Consider the following 21,581-nt stretch of genomic DNA (forward strand, 5'->3'; position numbering starts at 1 on the left):
ATGTATGCACGGTCAGCGGCACAGTTGCGCATATTGATTAACAGCCTGACATTGCACTGCACTGGACTCTGGCCAGGTCTCACCTACCAAAGAAAGATGGGGGAAAAATCAGAAGCAGAAGATATGAACATTGCTACAGTATGCGCAACTATAAATACAGGTTTAGAACAGTTAGGCAACCAAGAATGTGTTGAGAAATTGGGTTCCAGGTCCCTTTCAAGAACCGTCAAGAAATTCAGAGGACGAATCATATTTGAGCTTCCTGCACAGGACATTGAAAAGGTATGGTAATAATTTTCCCCGGGGCCGGGGGGGGGGGGGGGATGAAAGAAAGAAGGGAGGGGGGGGAGGCCACATCCATCGACGAGTGGATACCATGCGCGACCAAAAAACATGTAAAAAGGATGTCTTTTTCAAGATAGGAGTTAGGACAAGTAACGTAAATAAGGGTGTCAAAAACACTAAAATAATGAAAAAAGGGTATCTATTTCGCTGGGAAAGATGCGTTTTTAGGGTCAAATTTGCGAGGGTATAAAAAGACTGAAATGTTGTATAAAGGATGTACATGTACTTATTGCCCCCTATGTGTTTAGAGTCCGATATGTGTGAGGTGAGGCCGTAAACCCAACAGTAACACACTGGTAAATTGTCCATAGACTGTACAACGGATAGACCGTCTCCGCTCAGCAAATCGGGGAGACCGCAGATTGGTCAATCGTGCAGATCACGTCATGACTACGTGGTCGCCAAAATAATTCCTTCGGACTGCGTGCGAAAGTATCGATAACGATATCCGGTCACATTGTCTACGCGGGGAATGGTCTTGGTTCGTGATCAGATCGTTCCAGTATCCAAGATAAAAAATTATCGAGACTCGGCAATTTCATGCATATTCATGCGACACTCCGAAACCCGGATATCAATTTACTTAGTGCATGTTGCGATTGACTCTACAAACTCCAACGAACACGATGCCGTATCGACGCTATTCGTAAGATTTTGACGGAAAAGTAAGAAGTAATCGAAATTCGCTTACCTGTGCGGTATCGGTGAGAAAATAGATCCTGCGAGAAGACCTTTCAAAATTCATATAAAATATAGGAAAGTGAAATTCTAGGTTGATTTTGGTACGAGGTGATAGAGAATCGCACACTTGTTTAGGTGGAATACTGTGTGAGGCAATGGAAGGCTTGCACTGCGCATGCTTACTATATTTTCATTCATATATTGGCTCTCGGCAGTGGCTGGATGACGTCATGTAATAAGCAAAATGTACACGCCCGCTAGCGTTGAACGCACCGCTATCCGTTCTATACAATTTGCCACTGTGCCCATTGAAGTACATGTAGGTAAAGGTAAAACCGACGTCCGCGACATATGATAATTAAAATATCGTTATACTTGTTTAGGGAATCCCTTGCCAAGGGTATCGTTTTGTTTCCAATACTTGTTAAGGGTCACTCACACATGCATGCGAGGTTAGCTATACTAACCTTGCACAACGCATGTGATTTGACAATGAATTTTGACGTTTTCATTAATCACACGAATGTGAGGGAATAAAACACACCAAAACCTACATTTATTCACTACATAACTTTCATCTATTAACTAACTTGATTTTAAAAATATATTCGAAATTATTTATAAAAATTATTTTTGAACGCTTACCTCCAAATTTTGGCCAAGATACTCCGTCCGTCCGAATACTGCGGTGGAAATTACGCAAACAACAATCGAAATGCGAATGTTGTTGTTGTTATAGCTTATACGGCGCATGTCATTCAGTAGTGAATATTTGCGCCAAATTTTTCCTATCTAACAGTCTCGATTCAAGTCATCGGCGCATAATAGGAAATTGTACAAAAAAAATCAACAGGTTGCATCTCATGTATATACTTATAGGTGAAGTACACCATCTTTTGACAAGATGATGATGAAAGTGGACTGAACAAGCAAGAAAATAATGCTGAGCGCCTAGAATGCAGCTAGCACTACAAGCTTCAGAACTGTAAACAAACTGGCTTATGAATAATATCGCGCACCCTCTTTAGGCCAAAATTGATTTCATCGCTGATCGAAGGGCATCCACGTGAAGATCAAGAAAAATACATTTTTTTATAACAAACTGCAAAGAGAAGTCACCAAAGGATCCATATGGTTAGGTAAGTGTCATAGCACAATGTGAAATTCTAACTTTAGTGTTATGATCTTTTATTTGGGCAAAAGCCCATTAAAGATTTGCATGTGTCGCGTACATTTGATATTCCTTCGCACGCAAGATGAAATGAACCCATGGGTGGTTAAGGGTAGGGTTTCACATGCCAATACTTGTTAAGGGGCCTATTTTCATAATATGGAAAATACTTGTTTAGGGTGCTTTTCGAGACCCCATGGTCGCGCATGGTATCTACTCGTCAACGGAAGTGACCCCCCCTGAGAAATTTTTTATATTTTGGCTTATTATTCCGTTTTGGCCTGAAATGCACCAAAATGGGAAAAAATAAACTTAAAAGGACAGAAAACAGTGACTTACTTCGGCTGCCACGCAACTCCCACTTCCCTGGTTTATTATCAGAACTTAATACATAAACATTGAGTCCCTCTACAGATCGAGTTAGAACTTCAGTCTCTGTAATTGGTGAGTGGAGCCAACGGAGTTCAGCGGAACAACCAATAAAACAGAGACCGAAAATTTTGGTCTAGACTGAAGCATGAAATTTGGTGCAGCTGCAGTCATCGGGGTTGGAAACATTACCTGACAAATGGGTCAGGCTTTCCGTCGATTTACGTTACCTGACATATGGGTAAGCGTTACGGGTGCGGTCTATGGAGAGATCGCTCATGTTACCCGACAATCGGGAAAGATTTTCAGGCATTCAAACGTTACCTGACAATAGGGCAAGCGTGACCATTGTGTAAACCTGACATATGGGTAAGCTCGTTGCAATCTCAATTACACCGATCGATAGAAAGACGCGATATGCCAAAGCGGTTAGCCTCTTTCCAGCCTCAATGCAAATAACTAGATCTACTATGGTGAATATAGAAATGATGATAAAATGTACTTTTAACAGAGAGAAGGGGATGAAGATTGAGAGGAAAGACTAGAGAAAAGGGAATAGGAATGGAAGATATCATATATGCCTGTAATCAGTGGCAGACAGGTGGGGGCACGTAAATATCAAGTTCGGCCCTTGCCCCCCTTGGCTTGCCAAATTATTCGTTTGGGAGATGTGACCCTTATTCTTTACCCTTTTTTTGCTTGTAAGAATTTTTCTAAACAAAATACCACCTCCCCACCCCTTGGAAAATTCTGGATCTGCCCCTGCCTGTTAATTATCTCTATTTATTTTGAATGGAATATAAGGAATAGAAATTCGAATAGTAATTGATAATTGATTAATTAAGGAAATAATGGTGTACCAGGTTTCAAGTTTATTTTAAAGATTTATATCCAAAAAAGGATTACAATCAAAGAAAATTATTATTATTTTACAAATGTTCAAACAAAAAGTTACAGTTTATAACAAGAAACAAAATCGTAGATTAAACAAAAACAAACAAAAATGAAAACAGAATAAAAAAAATGCTACATGTATATGTTGTTGATCATATAAATTCCATTTTAATTGGCATAATTATTCATAAAATAATAATAATCGGGTATACAAATATATTGATCTAATTGTCTATATAATTTGTGAGAGAACTGTATCTCAGACAGAATTGGTAGCCATGCTCTTGATATACTTGGATCATATAATCAGGCGGGTGTTGGAAACGTGGTACCTGGCATACATTTTATATATATTAAAGTACCTGACGTAATTGGCAAAGCCGGTCGGATCCAAGGGGGGGGGGCGAAGTGGCCGCGGCCCCCTTATAATGGCGGCCCCGAAAAAAGGGGGAATTAAAGAGAGAGGAAAAGAGGGAACAAGAGGACGAAGAATATTGAATAAAACAAGGGGAGGGGAATCGTTAGAAAATAAAGACAAAGGTATTTATATTACTTAAAATTTCGCTGGCGCTCTCATTGCCTTTAGATTCTATAGCAAGATAAAAAAGAAAATCTGCCCGAGGATAACATTGGTCTTTACATATTCTTTTTTAATGTCAATATATGCGCTGAATATGCTGAACTTTAATTGTTTCAACGGGATAGTGCCAATATACGCTTCTCATTATTGCAAAAGTTTAGGTGCTGGATATCAAAAGTTACATTAGCAAAATACATATCTTCTTCATTATAGTCCCCCCCCTCCCCCCCCAAAAAACCCCCCAGAACTTAAAATGTCCCCCTTTCAGCGTAAATCAATGCGAAGCCTATACTCATATAGGTCCAGGCCTACGTATTTTCAGGTCACGCTTCCACCCTTGGTCTGACATCTAGGTAAGCTTACCTAGTAAGGTAAGGTAAATCGATGCAAAGCCTTGCCTATAATTGCAGGTGAGCTTGTCCATAATTTATGTCGTAAATTGACGTGAATCTTACCTATTTTGTCAGGAAACGTTTTCACCCCCGACCTGATACAACGGTTAGCTTACCCATTTGTCAGGTAACGTAAATCAAAGCGTTAACCATTTGTCAGGAAACGTTTCCACCCCCGACCTGAGGGTCGGGGGTGGACTTTTCCAACCCCATCAGGAAACGTTTCCAACCCCGACCTGACATATAGGTAAGCTTACCCATTTCTTAAGTAATGTTAATCGAAGCCTTACCCATTTGTCAGGAAAAGTTTCCACCCCCGACCTGACATAGGATAAGCTAACCCATTTGTCAGGTAACGTAAATCGAAGCCTTGCCCATTTGTCAGGTAACGTTTCCACCCCCGACCTGACATATAGGTAAGCTTACCCATTTGTTAGATAACATAAATCGAAGCCTAACCCATTTGTCTGGAAACGTCTCCTACCACGACCTGACATATTGGTAAGCTTACCCATTTGTCAGGTAACGTAAATCAAAGCCTTACCTATTTGTCAGGTAACGTTTCCAACCACGACCTGACATATAGGTATGCTTACCCATTTGTCAGGTAATGTAAATCGAAGCCTTACCTATTTGTCAGGAAACGTCTCCAACCCGAACTGACATATGTTTACCCAATTGCTGGATAACTTGAATCAAAGTCTTACCTATTTTTCGGGTAACTTTTCCAACCCCATCCTGACCTTTAGGTAAGCTTACCCATTTGTCAGGTAACGTAAATCGAAGCCTTACCTATTTGTCAGGTAACGTTCCCAACCACGACCTGACATATAGGTATGCTTACCCATTTTTCAGGTAATGTAAATCGAAGCCTTATCTATTTGTCAGGAAACGTCTCCAACCCCGAACTGACATATGCTTGCCCAATTGTTGGATAACTTGAATCAAAGTCTTACCTATTTTTCGGGTAACTTTTCCAACCCCATCCTGACCTTTTGGTAAGCTTACCCATTTGTCAGGTAACGTAAATCGAAATCTTACCCATTTGTCAGGTAACTTTTCCACCCCCGACCTGACATATACTGTAGGTAAGCTTACCCATTTGTCAGGAAACGTAAATCAAAGCCTTACCTATTTGTCAGGAAACGTTTCCAACCCCGACCTTACATATTGGTAAGGTTACCCATTTGTCAGATAACGTAAATCGAAGCCTTACCTTTCTGTCAGGTAACGTTTCCACCCCCAACCTGACATAGGTAAGCTTACCCATTTGTCAGGTAATGTAAATCAAAGCCTTACCTTTTTGTCAGGTAACGTTCCAACCCCGACCTGACATATGCTTACCCATTTGTTGGATAACTTGAATCCAATCATTATCTATTTTTCGGTTAACTTGAATCAAAGTCTTACCTATTTTGGGGGAAACGTTTCCAACCCCATCCTGACCTTTAGGTAAGCTTTAATACCCATTTGTCAAGTAACGTTTCCACCCCCGACCTGACATATAGGTAAGCTTACCCATTTGTCGAGTAACGTAAATCAAAGCCTTACCTATTTGTCAAGTAACATTTCTAACCCCGATCTGATGTATAGGTAATTTGTAATTTGTCAGGTAACGTAAATCGAAGCCTTACCCATTTGTCAGGAAACGTTTCCACCCCCGACCTGCATAGGTAAGCTTACCCATTTGTCGGGTAACATAAATCGAAGCCTTACCCATTTGTTAGGTAACGTTTCCAACCCCAGCCTGAATAGGTAAGCTTACCCATTTGTCAGGTAACGTAAAACGAAGCCTTACCCATTTGTCAGGTAACGTTTCCAACCCTGACCTGACATAGACACTTTAAACAGTTTATTGTGTAAAAAAAACGGAATGTGCATGTTTGTTGGGCAAAATGAAACCAAATATTGTAGATTTTACTGAATGTTTCGTTAAAATTTACCAAAACAAGCATTCTGCATAATATTGTACACAATCTTACCAAACAAGCATGCATGATCCCTTTTTACACAGTGGGAGAAAGACCGGAGAAGATACCACCTAACCTTAGATTTTGTGAAGACTGTAATTTGAAATTGGTCAGGGACGAGTTCCACATAATAATGAAACGTTCTGGCCTGATCGAAAAGGGACCTGTTAAGGATTGTTACCCATTAAGATGATGCATACGTCAATTAAATTATGCGAGTGCAAATCGCGAGCTGATATTTTTAAAAATTATTATTTTGACCTAGGACCCCAACATTCTAAGGACATTTTGTCATATTAAAATGACGACTATCTTCCTAATATTCCTAAGCACGAGATGAAACTTGTCGATGTTCCAATCTGAACAAGGGCCTATTTAGTTATTAAAGGTCAAGTCCACCTCAGAAAAATGTTGATTTGAATCAAAAGAGAAAAATCAGACAAGCACAATGCTGAAAATTTCATCAAAATCGGATGTAAAATAAGAAAGTTACGACATTTCAAAGTTTCGCTTATTTTTAACAAAATATTTATATGAACGAGCCAGTTATATGTCACTCACTATTTCTTTTGTTTTTTATTGTTTGAATTATACAATATTTCAATTTTTACGAATTTGACGATTAGGACCTCCTTGCCTGAAGCACAAAATGTAAAAATAATGGAATTCCACGTGTTCAGGGAGGAATGAAACTTCATTTCACATGACAATGACGAGATAATAAAAATATTTCATATAATAAAATACAAAAGAAATAGTGAGTGAGTGATGTCATCAGTTCCTCATTTGCATACCGACCGAGCAGTGCATATAACTGTTTTGTGAAATGAAGCTAAACTTTAAAATGCCATAACTTTCTTATTTTACATCCGATTTTGATGAGATTTTCAGTGTTATGCTTGTTGAATTTTTCTCTTTTTATTCAAATGAAGTTTTTGTTGGGGTGGACTGTTATTTTCTTATTTATTAATCTAATATGCTTCATGAGATAGTGGAATTTGTTGATATTAATATTCAGGGGCGTCGCTAGCCCTTTTCCAGTAGGGGGTTATAAAAGCCCTGATTACCGACAAATATCGGTAGCGATTACCAATGTCCGGCAACGAACCATGGAAGTGTTCTACATTCTCTTTAGTGACATTTTCTCTCGTCATACCCAGGATCAGTTTCAGCTTTTATCGATGGGGGGGATATTTTCCCGTCGCGGCCGCCGAAATCTGATTTTCTTTTTCTTTTTTTAAGGGGTCAGTCCTAACTAAATTTTCATGTTTAGAAGCAACATAAAGTATTTCATGTTGCCTGAATATAATTTACCACGCGATTCGCGCAAGCTCATTAAAAAAAATATTTTATATATTTAGCCCTAAAAATTGAACATTGTGAGCAGCTTTTGTAATCATCATAGGGGTATCTAACGAAACGATCCATGCGATCGCAAAGCGTGAGCTGAAAATTTTAATATACTGGCCAGCAAAAAGACCTGTTAAAGACCTGTTCGCAGTGATCCATTAAAGAATATATTTCTCCAATCCCAAAATGCGAGCGCGAAGCGCCAGCTAAATCTATATTTCGACCTGAAAACTTGATTTTAACCATGAAGAGGGTGGATATATCAACCAAACAATTGATGCGAGCATTGTAAGCACTTTTTGCATATATAATAATTAATGTGAGAGCGAGCTAATACTTTTAATTAACCTTTCTGAAAAAGGACATGTTTATCAACTGTTTGGAGTGACTCATTAATATAATACATTTCTCACTAATCAATTAGACAAAGCGCTAGCTGAATTTTTTTGAGATATTGGACCTGAAAACTGGACTGGTTAAACATATTTTAATAGAGAACACAGTAAACAAGCGCAAAGAGCGAGCTGAAGTTTTCTTCAGATTTAGAACTAAAAACAGAACATTTGAAGCAATGTAACTATGAAGAATGTCGGCATAGAATTAAGCAACTGTTGTGAGCGTGAATTGATTTTTTGTTTTATTTTACAACCTGAAAATTTGACATTTTCAACATATTTTGCAATCATGAACATGATGATTTTATACCGGTAGTCAAACTTTGATTCGGACATTCTATGCAGTTTTGTAATCATGAAAAGGAAGGGTATCAGTGAATGATGCGAGCGCAAAGCGCGAGCTGAAATGACTTGAAAATTAAATATTGTTAATGTTTTTTCATTAAAACAAACTCAGTTTCTGCATCTGTAATTGAACAAGCTGTGTATCTCAATAAACATTAATGCGAGCGCAAAGCACGAGCTGAAAATTTTTGATATTTTTACTCAAAAACTTAACGTTTTTACATGTTTCTACAATAAAACAACTCATTTTCTGCATCTGTAATTGAACGAGCTGTGTATCTCAATATTAAGCATAATGCCAGGCGCGTGTTGAAAATTTTGGAAATGTTTCTACATTAAAACAAATTCAGTTTCTGCATCTGTAATTGAACGAGCGCTCCCAAAATTCCATAATCTTTTACGTCCACATGGCAGAAAACGAAAGGTCTCTAATGTTTGGTTAGCCCAGAGAAACAAACTTGATCGAGTGTGATATTCTATCACCTGACTTCACAATTTAACAATAATTTAGCTTTAGCTTTGTAATTCACATGCAATTCAGTTTGTTAACTGCAATATGTGGAGAATTTTAATAAATACCATTTATCTATCATCTATCTATCATCTAAAACATGGCAGAATTGAACACTTTCAAATATGTTTATTTTCTGGTAGGGTTCACTAACTTTTTAGCACCACTGTACACCAGAAGGTGGTCTGTACTCAAAAAGAGGGAGAAGTAGAAATCTGCTTGCCCCCAGATGATGTATTAAATCCAATCACTTCTCTAGACATCATTTTCACCAGCCATCCTGGGGCTGGTATTATCATTGCATGATATTTCAATAGATATTGAAAATATTATTTTAATGTTCTGGTAATCTTTTTTTCTTTCTTTTCATGCAGGCTACTCAACTAAGATCTGTGGATAACTTGTCGGTTGTTCTCAACCATATCAGTGATGTAGATTTACACCAAGAGAAGGTAAGACTAATTTTGTGGTTAATTAACTAATTTATTTATTTACTAGGTAATTTATTGGGTAATTTATAGAGTACCGAAGCAATGACGTCAGTTGCCATGGTGTCTTGGCGACCTGGTTCTAAACAAAAGCTGTTTGTAAGTTAGGAACGACTTTAAGAATGACTGGTGATCCTTTCACGATTTATTATACCATTTACCACAAGTAAGGATCACCAGTCGTTCTTGAAGTCTCTTTATTTACGAACAGGTTTATGAAATAGCACCCTGTTATGACTCTCAGAATGATGGTAACAAACAGGGACAAAACACATCAGCAATTTTGCAAATACAAAATGTATACCTGTATAGGCGATTGTCGGCTGCGACTCTGTTTAGAACCAGCCGGTTTGTTGTCATGACATAGTGACGTCACACTTCGGTACTCTATTGGTGTATGGACTACAAGTTTGCAAAGCCAACAGCTGCATACATTTATCAAATAGTTATATGAACATCCATGCCTAAACCACCAATATGAAAGTTGAATGCTCCATAATTTAGAAAGTGCAAAACCTTTTATTTTTGTCAGATTGTTTTGTTTTGCATTCATCACCTTTTCTACATTGTGTAGAAATAGAATAGTCAATGGAAAATAACATCGTTTTGAATTGTATTGTATCAATTGTTCCTATATCTTCAATCAGAACTTGACTTTTAAAACTCAGGGCTTTGTTTTTAAGATATGGGATGTAACTGACCATGAATGTTCTGTTTGGATGAAATTTTGCCAAATTTACTGTATAATAAAATTATGATAATTGGTTCAACTTTTAGCGAATCACACTCTTGTGTTATGCAACTTAATGCAAGTTACATTTTCAAATGGCAATTGAATCAAAATTAAAATCAAGAGGAGGAAATCTACTGGTAACAAACAAATAAGCATTAAAGTAGATGGAGTTGAAATAAAACAAAGGCAGTGTACACAGTTTCTAGGTGTGTATGTTAATCAGAAACTAGACTGGAGTGATCATGTCACTCATATTGTTACCAAAATTTCTAGAAATATTGGTGTATTATATAGGGTAAAAACATTTGTTAATGATAGGATATTATTGATGATATACAATACTCTTGTACTGCCACATATTTCATATTGTAATGTTCTTTGGGCTACATCTAAAGTGTCAACTACCAATATATTTCTCCTGCAAAAGAAAGCAGTTCGCATATGTACTGGGTCTGGTTTACAGAGACCATACAAATCCCTTATTTGTAAAGCTGAAGTGCTTGAAGGTAGAAGATATAAATTTTTTGCAAACTGCCTTATTTATGTTTCGTTTTAATGCCAATATGCTACCTGACTCATTTTCTTCAATGTTTCAGCCTAACAGCACTGTCCATTCATATACATGTAGCACAAGACAGTCATCGAACATACATTTGGTTAATCCCTGCACCGCATTAGCTCATAAATCAATCAGACACCGTGGTTCAGATGTTTGGAATTCTCTTCCACATAATATTCGAAATTTGAAAACCTCACATTCTTTTAAATTGGCTGTAAAGCACAATCTCCTTTCAAAATTACAGAATCTGTAAAGTGCTAGTAACGTACATGTATACATGTATTTTGTTTTCTTTCTTCTATTTGTAACTGAAGATTAAGAATTTAACTTTGTTGAATTACTATACCATATATTCATAACAATTTGAAACTTAATTGTTATATCTCGGCAGTCTATCACTTTTACATTCTTCTCTTTCTTTCCTCTCTTCCTTATTCTTACATTTTTATTTTGTTTTCTTGGATGCAAAACCAGTTTAAAGGTGCTTCAACCAATCAAGCTTTTAGCTTATGTTGTAACACCTTTGTATGTTCATTATTTACTTGTGTTTCATATATATTTATATATTATCTGTGTATTCTTTTACATTGTACATTGTGAACATGCATGAATAAATAAATAAATAAATAAATGAATTTTAGCATGACATATCAAGATGTTTCAAAATAAAATCCAGAAAATTTTATCTAAATTTGGCGAGTATCTTCAAACAAATTGAAATACCTCCTATGGTACAAAAATGACTGTAAATGCAAAATTTTTGTTTGACAATTTGTATTTTCAATTATTTGATTGAAATAAAAAGGAAATACAGGTCTGTAATATAAGATTTTCAAGTAATTGAATAAACTTACATGTTGAAATTTCGTATAAATGTCACAGTCCAGTCAGGGTCCTTAATCTATATCCTACATTCAGCTTACAATAAAATCCAGAAAATTTGATCGAAATTTGGTAAGTATCTTCAAACTAAACAAATTTACATACCTCCTACAAAAATGACTGTAAATTCAAAATTTTTGTTTGACAATCCATATTTTCAATAATTTGATTGAAATAACAAGAAAATACAGGTCTGCAATGTAAGATTTTCAAGTAATTAAATAAACTTAACAAGTTGAAATTTTGTATGAATGTCACAGTCCAGTCAAGGTCTTTAATCTATATTCTACATTCAGGTTACAATCAGTGTATCCATGTCGTTTGTTAGATGTCAACATTCTCCACATTAATTATCATCATTCTATCTGTTAAAGGTTCATGACCTTGTTGAATTCAGGCAGCTGTTGTCTAGCTAGGATGTCGTATGTTTATACCATTAGACATTGTTTATCTAAAGTCAAGTTCATACAGGTCATTGGTTTTATGAAAGCCTGGAAATTATAAAGATTATGTTTGGAAAAGAAAGACAGATAACTTGTCAAGTTTGTGTGGAAAAATAACGGAAAATCACTTTTCGAAGATAGTTTGGGGAAAAAGCGTAAATTTTATCTTAATCAACATGTCAAACCACCAATTTGAGTCTTGTCGTAATTTCTGAAATAAAAACAATTTTTCTTCGTAATGACAATTACAAAGAAATTTCAGTCTGGTCTAATTTCAATTTCTCATATTTTTCTGCTTTCTCATAAATAAATAATTCTATTATCAGGGTCTTGTTCTCTTTGGAAATCCAGTGAGGAAGTATGATAAAGAAAAATTGTATGCAAAATTTCTTAATAAAATCCAATTGAAAAAAGGCTAATTTCATCTCAAATCATTCTGTTTTATTCAATCTTTTCAAATCAAATCAATGAATACAGATCATACATGGACAACAATGATATTGTGTGCAGTTTCAGTGATTAGGATGCCATAAAAGCAAAAGCTAGGTCAGTAGGGCACCCAAATAGAAAGGAATTTAATTTGAATCGAGGCAAATAATAAACTGGTAGATGCTTTATCATTGGGCCTCATTGAATGGTAATACAAATTTAAGAAAGATTAACCAATATTCACATTAATTTTTTTTCCTCTAGGAACAAGTTATTGATGACCTATGTAAGAAAATCATTGAAAGCAATTGGAAGTTAGCCTTGGACACCTGGAGAAATTTCACAAAGTCTGAACTCTGCCTGGACCCTCTTCCTGGAAAACTACCCTCCGCATCCTCCAAATACTTAGATGCCAAGACAGCACCAGAGGTTGGCATCAAGGACAAGAATGATGACAGTCGTGGAGAAGTGCCTCCTAAGGAATCATCTTTGAGTGAAGTGCCTCTAGCTGATACTCCATCTGAAGCAGTATCATCAGGAGGAGTTCCTCAAGGAGAATCGACAAGCTCTGCAAACCGTCCAACATTCCGAGTGACTTGTACACGCACAGGAGAGAAACACAAATTCAACTCTCGGGACATTGCCCCAGCGGTGGGTAGTTTAATCAATGAGACCTTTGGATGGCCTGTCAAGATGAAGGACTATGACATTGAGGTGGTGGTCAATATCCAGGAGGACTCGACCATGGTGTCCATAAGCTTGACCAAGGAATCCATGCACAGAAGGAACATTACTCACTTTGGTATAACAACTCTCAAGTCAACCATAGCATACTGCATGCTTCGGTTAGTGAAGTATTTCTTTTCTTGTATGAGAACCCCAAGTACCTGCCAAATTGAAAAGTTGTTTTTTTAGTTACTTTTGAAGGGAATGGTCAACTTTATCTTAGGATAGAATGTGATAAACTTCATGAGGGCTGACAAGCGACGTGATGGTGATTGAGGAAAGAGAGGGACCACATTCTTTTCTTTCCAGGTGTTGAATTTGTATAATTGTTAATGCACAGCTCGTTTTCTTACTATCATTTTGACAATTTGGGGCGATAGTGGCACATGCCTGTGAGTAAGGACATTATTCGTGGTTTTAATTCATCCTTGTTCTTTGGTTATCCCTAAATTCTCGTTTACTATTATAATCAATATTTTCCCTTTGAAACAGTTTTTGTCTCACCTGCATAGCAGAGTGAGACTATAGGCGCCGCTTTTCCGACGGCGACGGCGACGGCGGCGTCAACACCAAATCTTAACCTGAGGTTAAGTTTTTGTCTCACCTGCATAGCAGAGTGAGACTATAGGCGCCGCTTTTCCGACGGCGGCGGCGGCGGCGGCGGCGACGGCGGCGTCAACATCAAATCTTAACCTGAGGTTAAGTTTTTGAAATGACAGCATAACTTAGAAAGTATATGGACCTAGTTCATGAAACTTGGCCATAAGGTTAATCAAGTATTACTGAACATCCTGCCTGAGTTTCATGTCACATGACCAAGGTCAAAGGTCATTTAGGGTCAATGAACTTAGACCATGTTGGGGGAATCAACATCAAAATCTTAACCTAAGGTTAAGTTTTTGAAATGTCATCATAACTTAGAAAATATATGGACCTAGTTCATGAAACTTATACATAAGGTTAATCAAGTATCACTGAACATCCTGCATGAGTTTCACATCACATGACCAAGGTCAAAGGTCATTTAGGGTCAATGAACTTTGGCCGAATTGGGGGTATCTGTTGAATTACCATCATAACTTTGAAAGTTTATGGATCTGATTCATGAAACTTGGACATAATAGTAATCAAGTATTACTGAACATCCTGTGCAAGTTTCAGGTCACATGATCAAGGTCAAAGGTCATTTAGGGTCAATGAACTTTGGCCAAATTGGGGTATTTGTTGAATTACAGCCATAAATTTGAAAGTGTGTTGGTCTAGTTCATAAAACTTGGACATAATAGTAATCAAGTATCACTGAACATCCTGTGCGAGTTTCAGGTCACATGATCAAGTTCAAAGGTCATGTAAGGTCAAAGAACTTTGGCCACGTTGGGGGTATTTGTTGAATTGCCATCATATCTCTATAAGTGTATTGGTCTAGTTCATAAAACGTGGAAATAAGAGTAACCAAGTATCACTGAACATCTTGTGCGAGTTATAGTAGTTTTCAAAATCAGCACTGCTGCTATATTGAATCGCGTGATGCAGGTGAGACGGCCAGAGGCATTCCACTTGTTCCATACTTTATCTCACAACCAGAATATTTGTTTGTCTTATTGATCGAGATAAGAGCTTTAATTTAATAAAGTGTCTTTCTTTCTTCCTTCCTTCTTTCTTTCTCTATTTTTTCTCAGCATGTAGTGACACCCAGGCAGTGATATGTTCCATGAAATCACTGTTGTATAATTTTAATAAAAACATGGCTTGTACTGTTCACATTTTACTGGAAACATATGTTTTGTAAACAAAGTTGAGCTATAAGCTGCTTCGTTGGTTATGATAATGGTGTTTTACTGATTTCTTCTCCCCTCAGAATGGCTCAACCTCAACCAGGAGAAGTTATCATTGATCCTATGTGTGGTGTGGGTGGTATCCCTCTTGAGGTAAATATCTGAATAATATTGACTGGTCTTGAGGGGAATATTAACTATATTTCCCAATAGGAAAAATCATATTTTTCTGAGTCTTTTGATGAGGACAATTATAGTTCTTTTAAGGGCAACATTTTCTCATGTTCCCTAGAAGTAGATCCAGTCAATATATTTTTTACTGTAAACTCTAAGACATCAAGAGCAAAATCTTCGAATATTTTACCGTTTATAACATGGTAATCTTGTGTCTTGTTTATGTTGGGAGCTCTGAGCTATATCGTAGTGATATAATTATAAGGTCTCATCTCTTGGGACGTATCCATGCCGTTTGAGCATCATTGGCAGTATGACTTCATTATACATTTACATGTACCTTGAGTTAATACCTTGGATGTAGGCATTTAACGGTGAAAGCTTGTTTGACTTAGACCTCTCCTTTGACTTAGACCTACACGTCTTGTCAAAACTTGGGCAGTAATAATGACGAGCTCAGATGTATGATATGGGTAATAATATTTCATGTCTTTCTTTGTATACTACCCTACATGATGTCAGTTGGAGCTAGAGGGCTGCCTATCTCAGCAATCGTTTTTATATCGTCCCACTGTTTTGTGATCCAGCAAACTACTACCTCTATCATGAATTAACCCTTAAACAGGACCGTGTACAAACCTTGCAATAAACATTGTGCGCATGAAATCAGAAATAGTCCATATTATTGATTGAGTCGTTCTGATAGCGACAGGTTATCTTTATTATTCTTGTCCTCAACTTTTCATGAATAGAAATAATCTGCATTCGGTCTACATTCCCAAATTCATGAAAGAGGTGCACTTGGAGTAGAATAATCTTGAGATCATTTGTAATGAAAGTCTCTGTACAATTTATAATTTTCATCAATTTCCCACTTGAAGACATACTGAGGTTTTGTCTTCAGATAAATTATTATGTTGTGTTGTCGTTTGGATCTATTGCACTTAAACTTTCAACCAGTCTTAAATGAAGAAAACGCAATGCAGGATGTACAGTTCATATATACATTTATTGAACATTATAAATAAGTTGATGATGATGACAAATAATACAGGAACATGAGGAAGTCTGATGGTGACTATACTCTGAAGATGAAGATATACTCTGCAAACTGATGCATTATAAATGTAACTTTACTGGAGCTCTAAAACTCGATCTCTACTACTATCTGCATGCTGGAGCCAATCTCTGAGCAATCTGTAATAATCTAAACCCCAATCTCTATTCAATCTGATTTGGGTTTAGATGCGAACCCCTTTTATATTGGTCTGGTCAAGACTCTCTACAACCAAACAGGTTGACCAAAACATTCTGAATTGGGGGAGTGGACCTTTTAGTAAGAAACATGAAATGTAGTGAATAAAAAACCCATAAAATGTGTGTGCGTCAGAAGTTTAGCTGGAAGAAGAATGAGTAATACTTTCTTAAGAAAGTTGGAATTGGTAAACATATAGTCTCCTGTTATACTTCCTATAAAAGTATTGATATATTAATATATGTGAGATATGTCTTATCATCACATAACAATTTCCCAAATCACATTCCAAGCTAGTGAATGAATTTCTCTTACTTGGGCTGATGGAGAATTATAGATGAAAAGGCTTCTGGCATCTCAGAATTAATATTTTGGAATGCTGGAATTTTGGAATCTTGAGAATGAGCAAACTTAGGCTCATGGAGGATCACCTGATAATGCTGTGGTATAAAATATATTTGTAGAAATTATCAATCTCGAGATGCTTTTCATCCTGGCCCTTCTATCACCCGTGGCCTTGGCAGAGGAGTGATAGAAGGGCTATTATGAAAAGCACCAAGGGAGTGATGATTTCCACCATCATCTGAATACATAGTCCATATTTATTTTACATGCCTCATCGGCAGTGGCAAAGATCTGTCTAGATAGACTCAAAGGCTAGTGGTGTTACTATAGGACCATTAGTGAAACTTGTCTTAAGTTGATTCGCGAGATCTCTTAATAAACGCACTGCACTGCTGCTGGTCAGCCTCCACAGGACGGCACGGACCTGACCTAGCAGCAGGCAGCTGCTCATAGTTCTCGTCGTGGCCCTGCCCTCAAGGGTTCACCTGTTCTACCACATGAATGATAATAGAAATTGATAGCAAGTCAAAACCTAGAGAAAATGACAGACGGGACTATAACATGTCACATGATGTAGATTTGACCAATCAGTGATAGAATCTCAGTGTGAGGTATATAGTAATTCTTATGAAAAACAATGGAGTGTGTCATGAAGGATCTTGTTAGTGCTTTTCACTGACAAATTTTCATTGAGCCAATCAGATGCAATGTTTTCTAGTAGCTTATAACAATAGTCGGTGAAAGTGATTGACTTTGTGTTTCATGAAATGCTCATTGAGGACATCGCTGATGAGGATATTTGTCTTTTTCATAATGGAGGGTTACTGTAAAATTCTTAATTTTTATTTTCTATTTGTGTTACAGGGTTTGCTAGATTGGAAATCTTGTCATGTAGTCGCTGGAGATATGAATGACGTGGCTGTAGAGAGAACAAAAGCTAACTTAGATTCACTATCCGAAAGAAGGAGAAGTAATCGTATAGAAAGGTGAGAGGTTGTCAGAAAATAGTTGAGCATCAATGATGGGGTGATGATAAGAAGTTCTCCATCACTTACTTTCTTCAAATCGAAATTGAAGACATGTCTCTTTGATTATTAAAGAAAATTGCTGTGTACACATAGAACTAAGTAAAAAAGAGCTCTGAATAACCGCAGCTGAACATATACATGTACAAGCTGTGCTATATAAATTTATGTTTTTTATTATTATTATGATGATGATGACATTAGGCCAAAAGCATGAAAAGTAACAATTGCTTTTTCTAGTCTTGTGCCAGTCTTGTATGCTTGAATCAATATGCCTTAAAATAAGCAATTGCTTGTGAGAAAAAATTTTGTAACACAGGGTTGGATTCCAGTGTGACTGTTTGTTGAAACCAAAAGCAAGTGCTAGCTCATGGCGAGCAAAAAGGAATTTGAAGTAAATTCTCAATTTCGTGAGCAAAAGCATTGGGAATTGTTGATGAATTGTTCTTGACTTGAGCAATGCAAATGATTTTGAAATGAAATAGATAATGGTAATGGCGATGATGAGGATGGTGATGATGAAGATGGCGATGAAGATGGTGGTGATGATGATGGTGATGATTATAGTGATAATGATGGTGATGATGATGGCGATGATGATGGTGATGATGATGGTGATGATGATGATGAAGATGGTGATAATGATGATTGTGATGTAGAGGTCATAGGGAGGCAGTGTAGCTCAGTCGGTTAGAGCGCCTGTTCCGGAAAAGATCGTAGATCTCAACGTGCGTGGGTCCGAGTCCCGCAGCATGCCGGAAGACGTCTAACAAAAAAACTGATGCTAGCGTTGTGTGTTAACGTGCCTCACCGCTGTGTTCAGTGCGGGTGTGAATGCTGTTGGAAAACACTCCGTCCATCGGAAAGGACGCAAATGTTGGTCCCGTGTATAGGAGAGTCACAACCTATGCACGTTAAAACCAATACACTATTCGTCAAAGAGTAGGGTGTTCACCCGGTGTATTGCACCTGCCGGTCCCCGGTACTACAATACTGCAATAATCTTCAGGATTGAAGGAGGCAGTGTAGCTTGAAGAAGATGAAGAAGAAGGATGGTGATGATAATTATGTTTTTTATGGTGATGATGATGATGGTAAGGATAATGGTGATAATTAATCTTTGTTGCTTATCTTTGTTGCTCTAACAGACCTGATATTGAAAACGATGTTCTACAGTGGGATGTAACCAATCTACCTCTAAAATCTGCCTCAGTAGATGTCTTTGTCACAGATTTGGTGAGTTCACAACATTTCCTCAAATAGTGTGATTTTGAATTTTGGATATGCAATGATGTTTGCCTTTTTTTAAATTGAGATTGCATTCAGTATGGTTAAAGTATTATCCTTTATCCTCTTAAAGTTCAAGCCTACCCCAGCATAAAGTTGATTTAAAAAAGCAGATTGAAGTCAAACAAGCAGAACACTGAAGTTCATTGAAATGAACTATTCCATTATTACCTATACCGATTCCTCATAGATCATTTTTTATTGTGATCTTTTGGAGACCCTCTTTGAATTCTGAGATATTTTACATTTCCTAATCTTGTTTTATATGATAAAGTAAAAGAAAGGAGATAGTTTGTGACATCACTGGCTTATTCATTTACATACCGCCCATGAATGAGTAGAAGTTTTGTTTTATGGAAATACGATAATATTTCAAATTTCCATAAACTTTCCAATTTACTTCAGATTTTGATGAAATTTTAAATGGTCGTGAAGGTATTCTTGTCTGATTTGTCTCTCCTCGATTAAATCCACTTGCATTTTGGGTATACTTTGAGGTTTTAGAAATCTAATTCCTTAATCTGTATTTTCGTGAGACATGGGGTTTCTTCAAAGGGTTTGCATTAATTGCATATTTTTCACACCAACCTGATTGGATATACTAATGGGAATTTTGAACAGTGTAGATGCAACAATGATTTTGATTGGCTGATATATATTTTTGTCATTGAATGCTCTGGAGCCTAAGGCCCGTATTCTGAAGTCAGGTGTAACTTAGACCACGGTCTAACTCTGTGCTAAACCTATGGGGAACCAAAAATTAAATTATTTTTATATTGTACATTTCTTATGTTTACTATTTTGTTTCCTTTTGCTTCATAATGAGAACAAATATTCAGTTATCATTCCCAGACAATTATGAACAATTTGGGTGTCTTACAGTGGTGCTCAAAAGTTAGTGAACCCCGCCAGAATATGAATATATTTAAAGTGTCCAAGTTCTGCCATGTTTTAGATATATAGTTGTGAAGTCAGGTGATAAAGTATTACAGGCAATAAAGTTTGTTTATCTGGGCTTGCCGAGCATGGTAGTGTTGTTGTTTACATTCAACTCTTAGCATGAAGGAGCACACTTTCTGGTGGGGTTCACTTACTTTTGAGCACAACTGTATGACTTAATAAATTGAATGTGTACTGTTAGGGCTTTGTGCCCCAATTGGCTCTCCATGGTTAAACCACGACTTAAAACCTGGAGCGGTGATCTGAACATTGTCTTTTCTTCATATTTTATCTTTTCTCAGAGATATGACAAAATCGGTATTCTGGTGGGTGTCATAACTTGTTACAAAAATTGTCATAAATTCTGTCTCTTCTCTTTAGCGCGCACTAAAAATATGCGACTTTAAATGCACGTAATCCTTTTATACAAGCAAAAGATATGACAATAGTTATGACAGGGGGTACCAGTCACAAATTTTGTCATATCTTTCAGTACCAAATATCCCGATACCCTGCCGACTGAATGTCAAGCATATAATGATTTAGATTAGATTGTGGTATTAGTTTCACTCATCATCCATGACAATTTTCAAAATTATTTTTTCATGCTACAATTAGTAAGGCCCTACATATTAATTCCTTCTTTTTTTCTGTTTCCTTCTTTTTCTACTCCTCTTCTAAAATCCTTCACAGCTCCCTGTCTTTCTTTGTAATTAAGCGCATCAATATGTGCGTAGTTGCGCGATGCCAGCAACGGTATTGGGGATACACCCTACCTGCCACTGGGCCTTCCTATTGGCTAGAAGGACTCCCATTAGGAACTAACAGTGATTTTGATTGGTTTACTTCCGAATAGATGTGTGGAAACTTAGAGAGATATGACAGGGAAAAGACAATGTTCAGAATACCGATTTGTGACAATCATAGCGGTGTCAGATCTCAAAGAGAAATGAAAAAATTTATGACAGTGTTCCAGAATACCACCCCAGGGTTTGAATTAAACCCGAGTTCGGAATGCGGGCCTTAGTGTGTAATACATACACCTTCGAAATCAACGTGACTTTGCTGAATGACCTCTGGTTAACCCCGAAATACCATCATGAACTGCATCGATTACATCAAGGACTATTTCCTGTTGACATTTATAATGTCATTCATTCACAAATATCAATACATGCATGAAAGGAAATGCAGATAACGTCAGGTTCAATATTTATTTCTATTTCCCCATCTCACCCTTCTGTTGGGTTTTGTTTTTGTGTGGGCGTTGCGGTTTGAGTTTTGTTTGTTCAGGCAGAGGCATCTATCTATGGTTAGAAGCTTATTATTATTGCTTGTAATAGTTCATTTTCAAGTAGTGGTTTATAGATGGTATTTGATTTCCTGATTCGTATGATCCTTAAGTCAGGATCAGTTTTGGATTATAGTTTAAAGGTAAAAGACAGTAGTTGCAGCAAACAATTGTTTCACGAGAAAGTCTTTTAAATCAAGGTTAATTGTCAAAATATTATCGTACAT

At 36.9% G+C, this 21,581-nt stretch overlaps 1 protein-coding gene across 1 annotated transcript in view; it reads left to right on the plus strand.

The window, feature by feature from the left end:
- The window catches only part of LOC129257908 (tRNA (guanine(6)-N2)-methyltransferase THUMP3-like), a 36,218-nt gene continuing 14,637 nt past the window's right edge, over positions 1 to 21,581 (plus strand). Inside the window, exons 1-6 of the mRNA XM_054896345.2 lie at positions 1 to 282; positions 9,378 to 9,455; positions 12,802 to 13,382; positions 15,122 to 15,191; positions 17,677 to 17,798; positions 18,986 to 19,073. Of these exons, the coding sequence (XP_054752320.2) occupies positions 1 to 282; positions 9,378 to 9,455; positions 12,802 to 13,382; positions 15,122 to 15,191; positions 17,677 to 17,798; positions 18,986 to 19,073 (1,221 nt within the window). The remainder of the gene's footprint in view (positions 283 to 9,377; positions 9,456 to 12,801; positions 13,383 to 15,121; positions 15,192 to 17,676; positions 17,799 to 18,985; positions 19,074 to 21,581) is intronic.

The sequence above is a fragment of the Lytechinus pictus genome, chromosome 3 (assembly GCF_037042905.1).
Source record: "Lytechinus pictus isolate F3 Inbred chromosome 3, Lp3.0, whole genome shotgun sequence".
Lineage (NCBI taxonomy): Eukaryota > Metazoa > Echinodermata > Echinoidea > Temnopleuroida > Toxopneustidae > Lytechinus > Lytechinus pictus.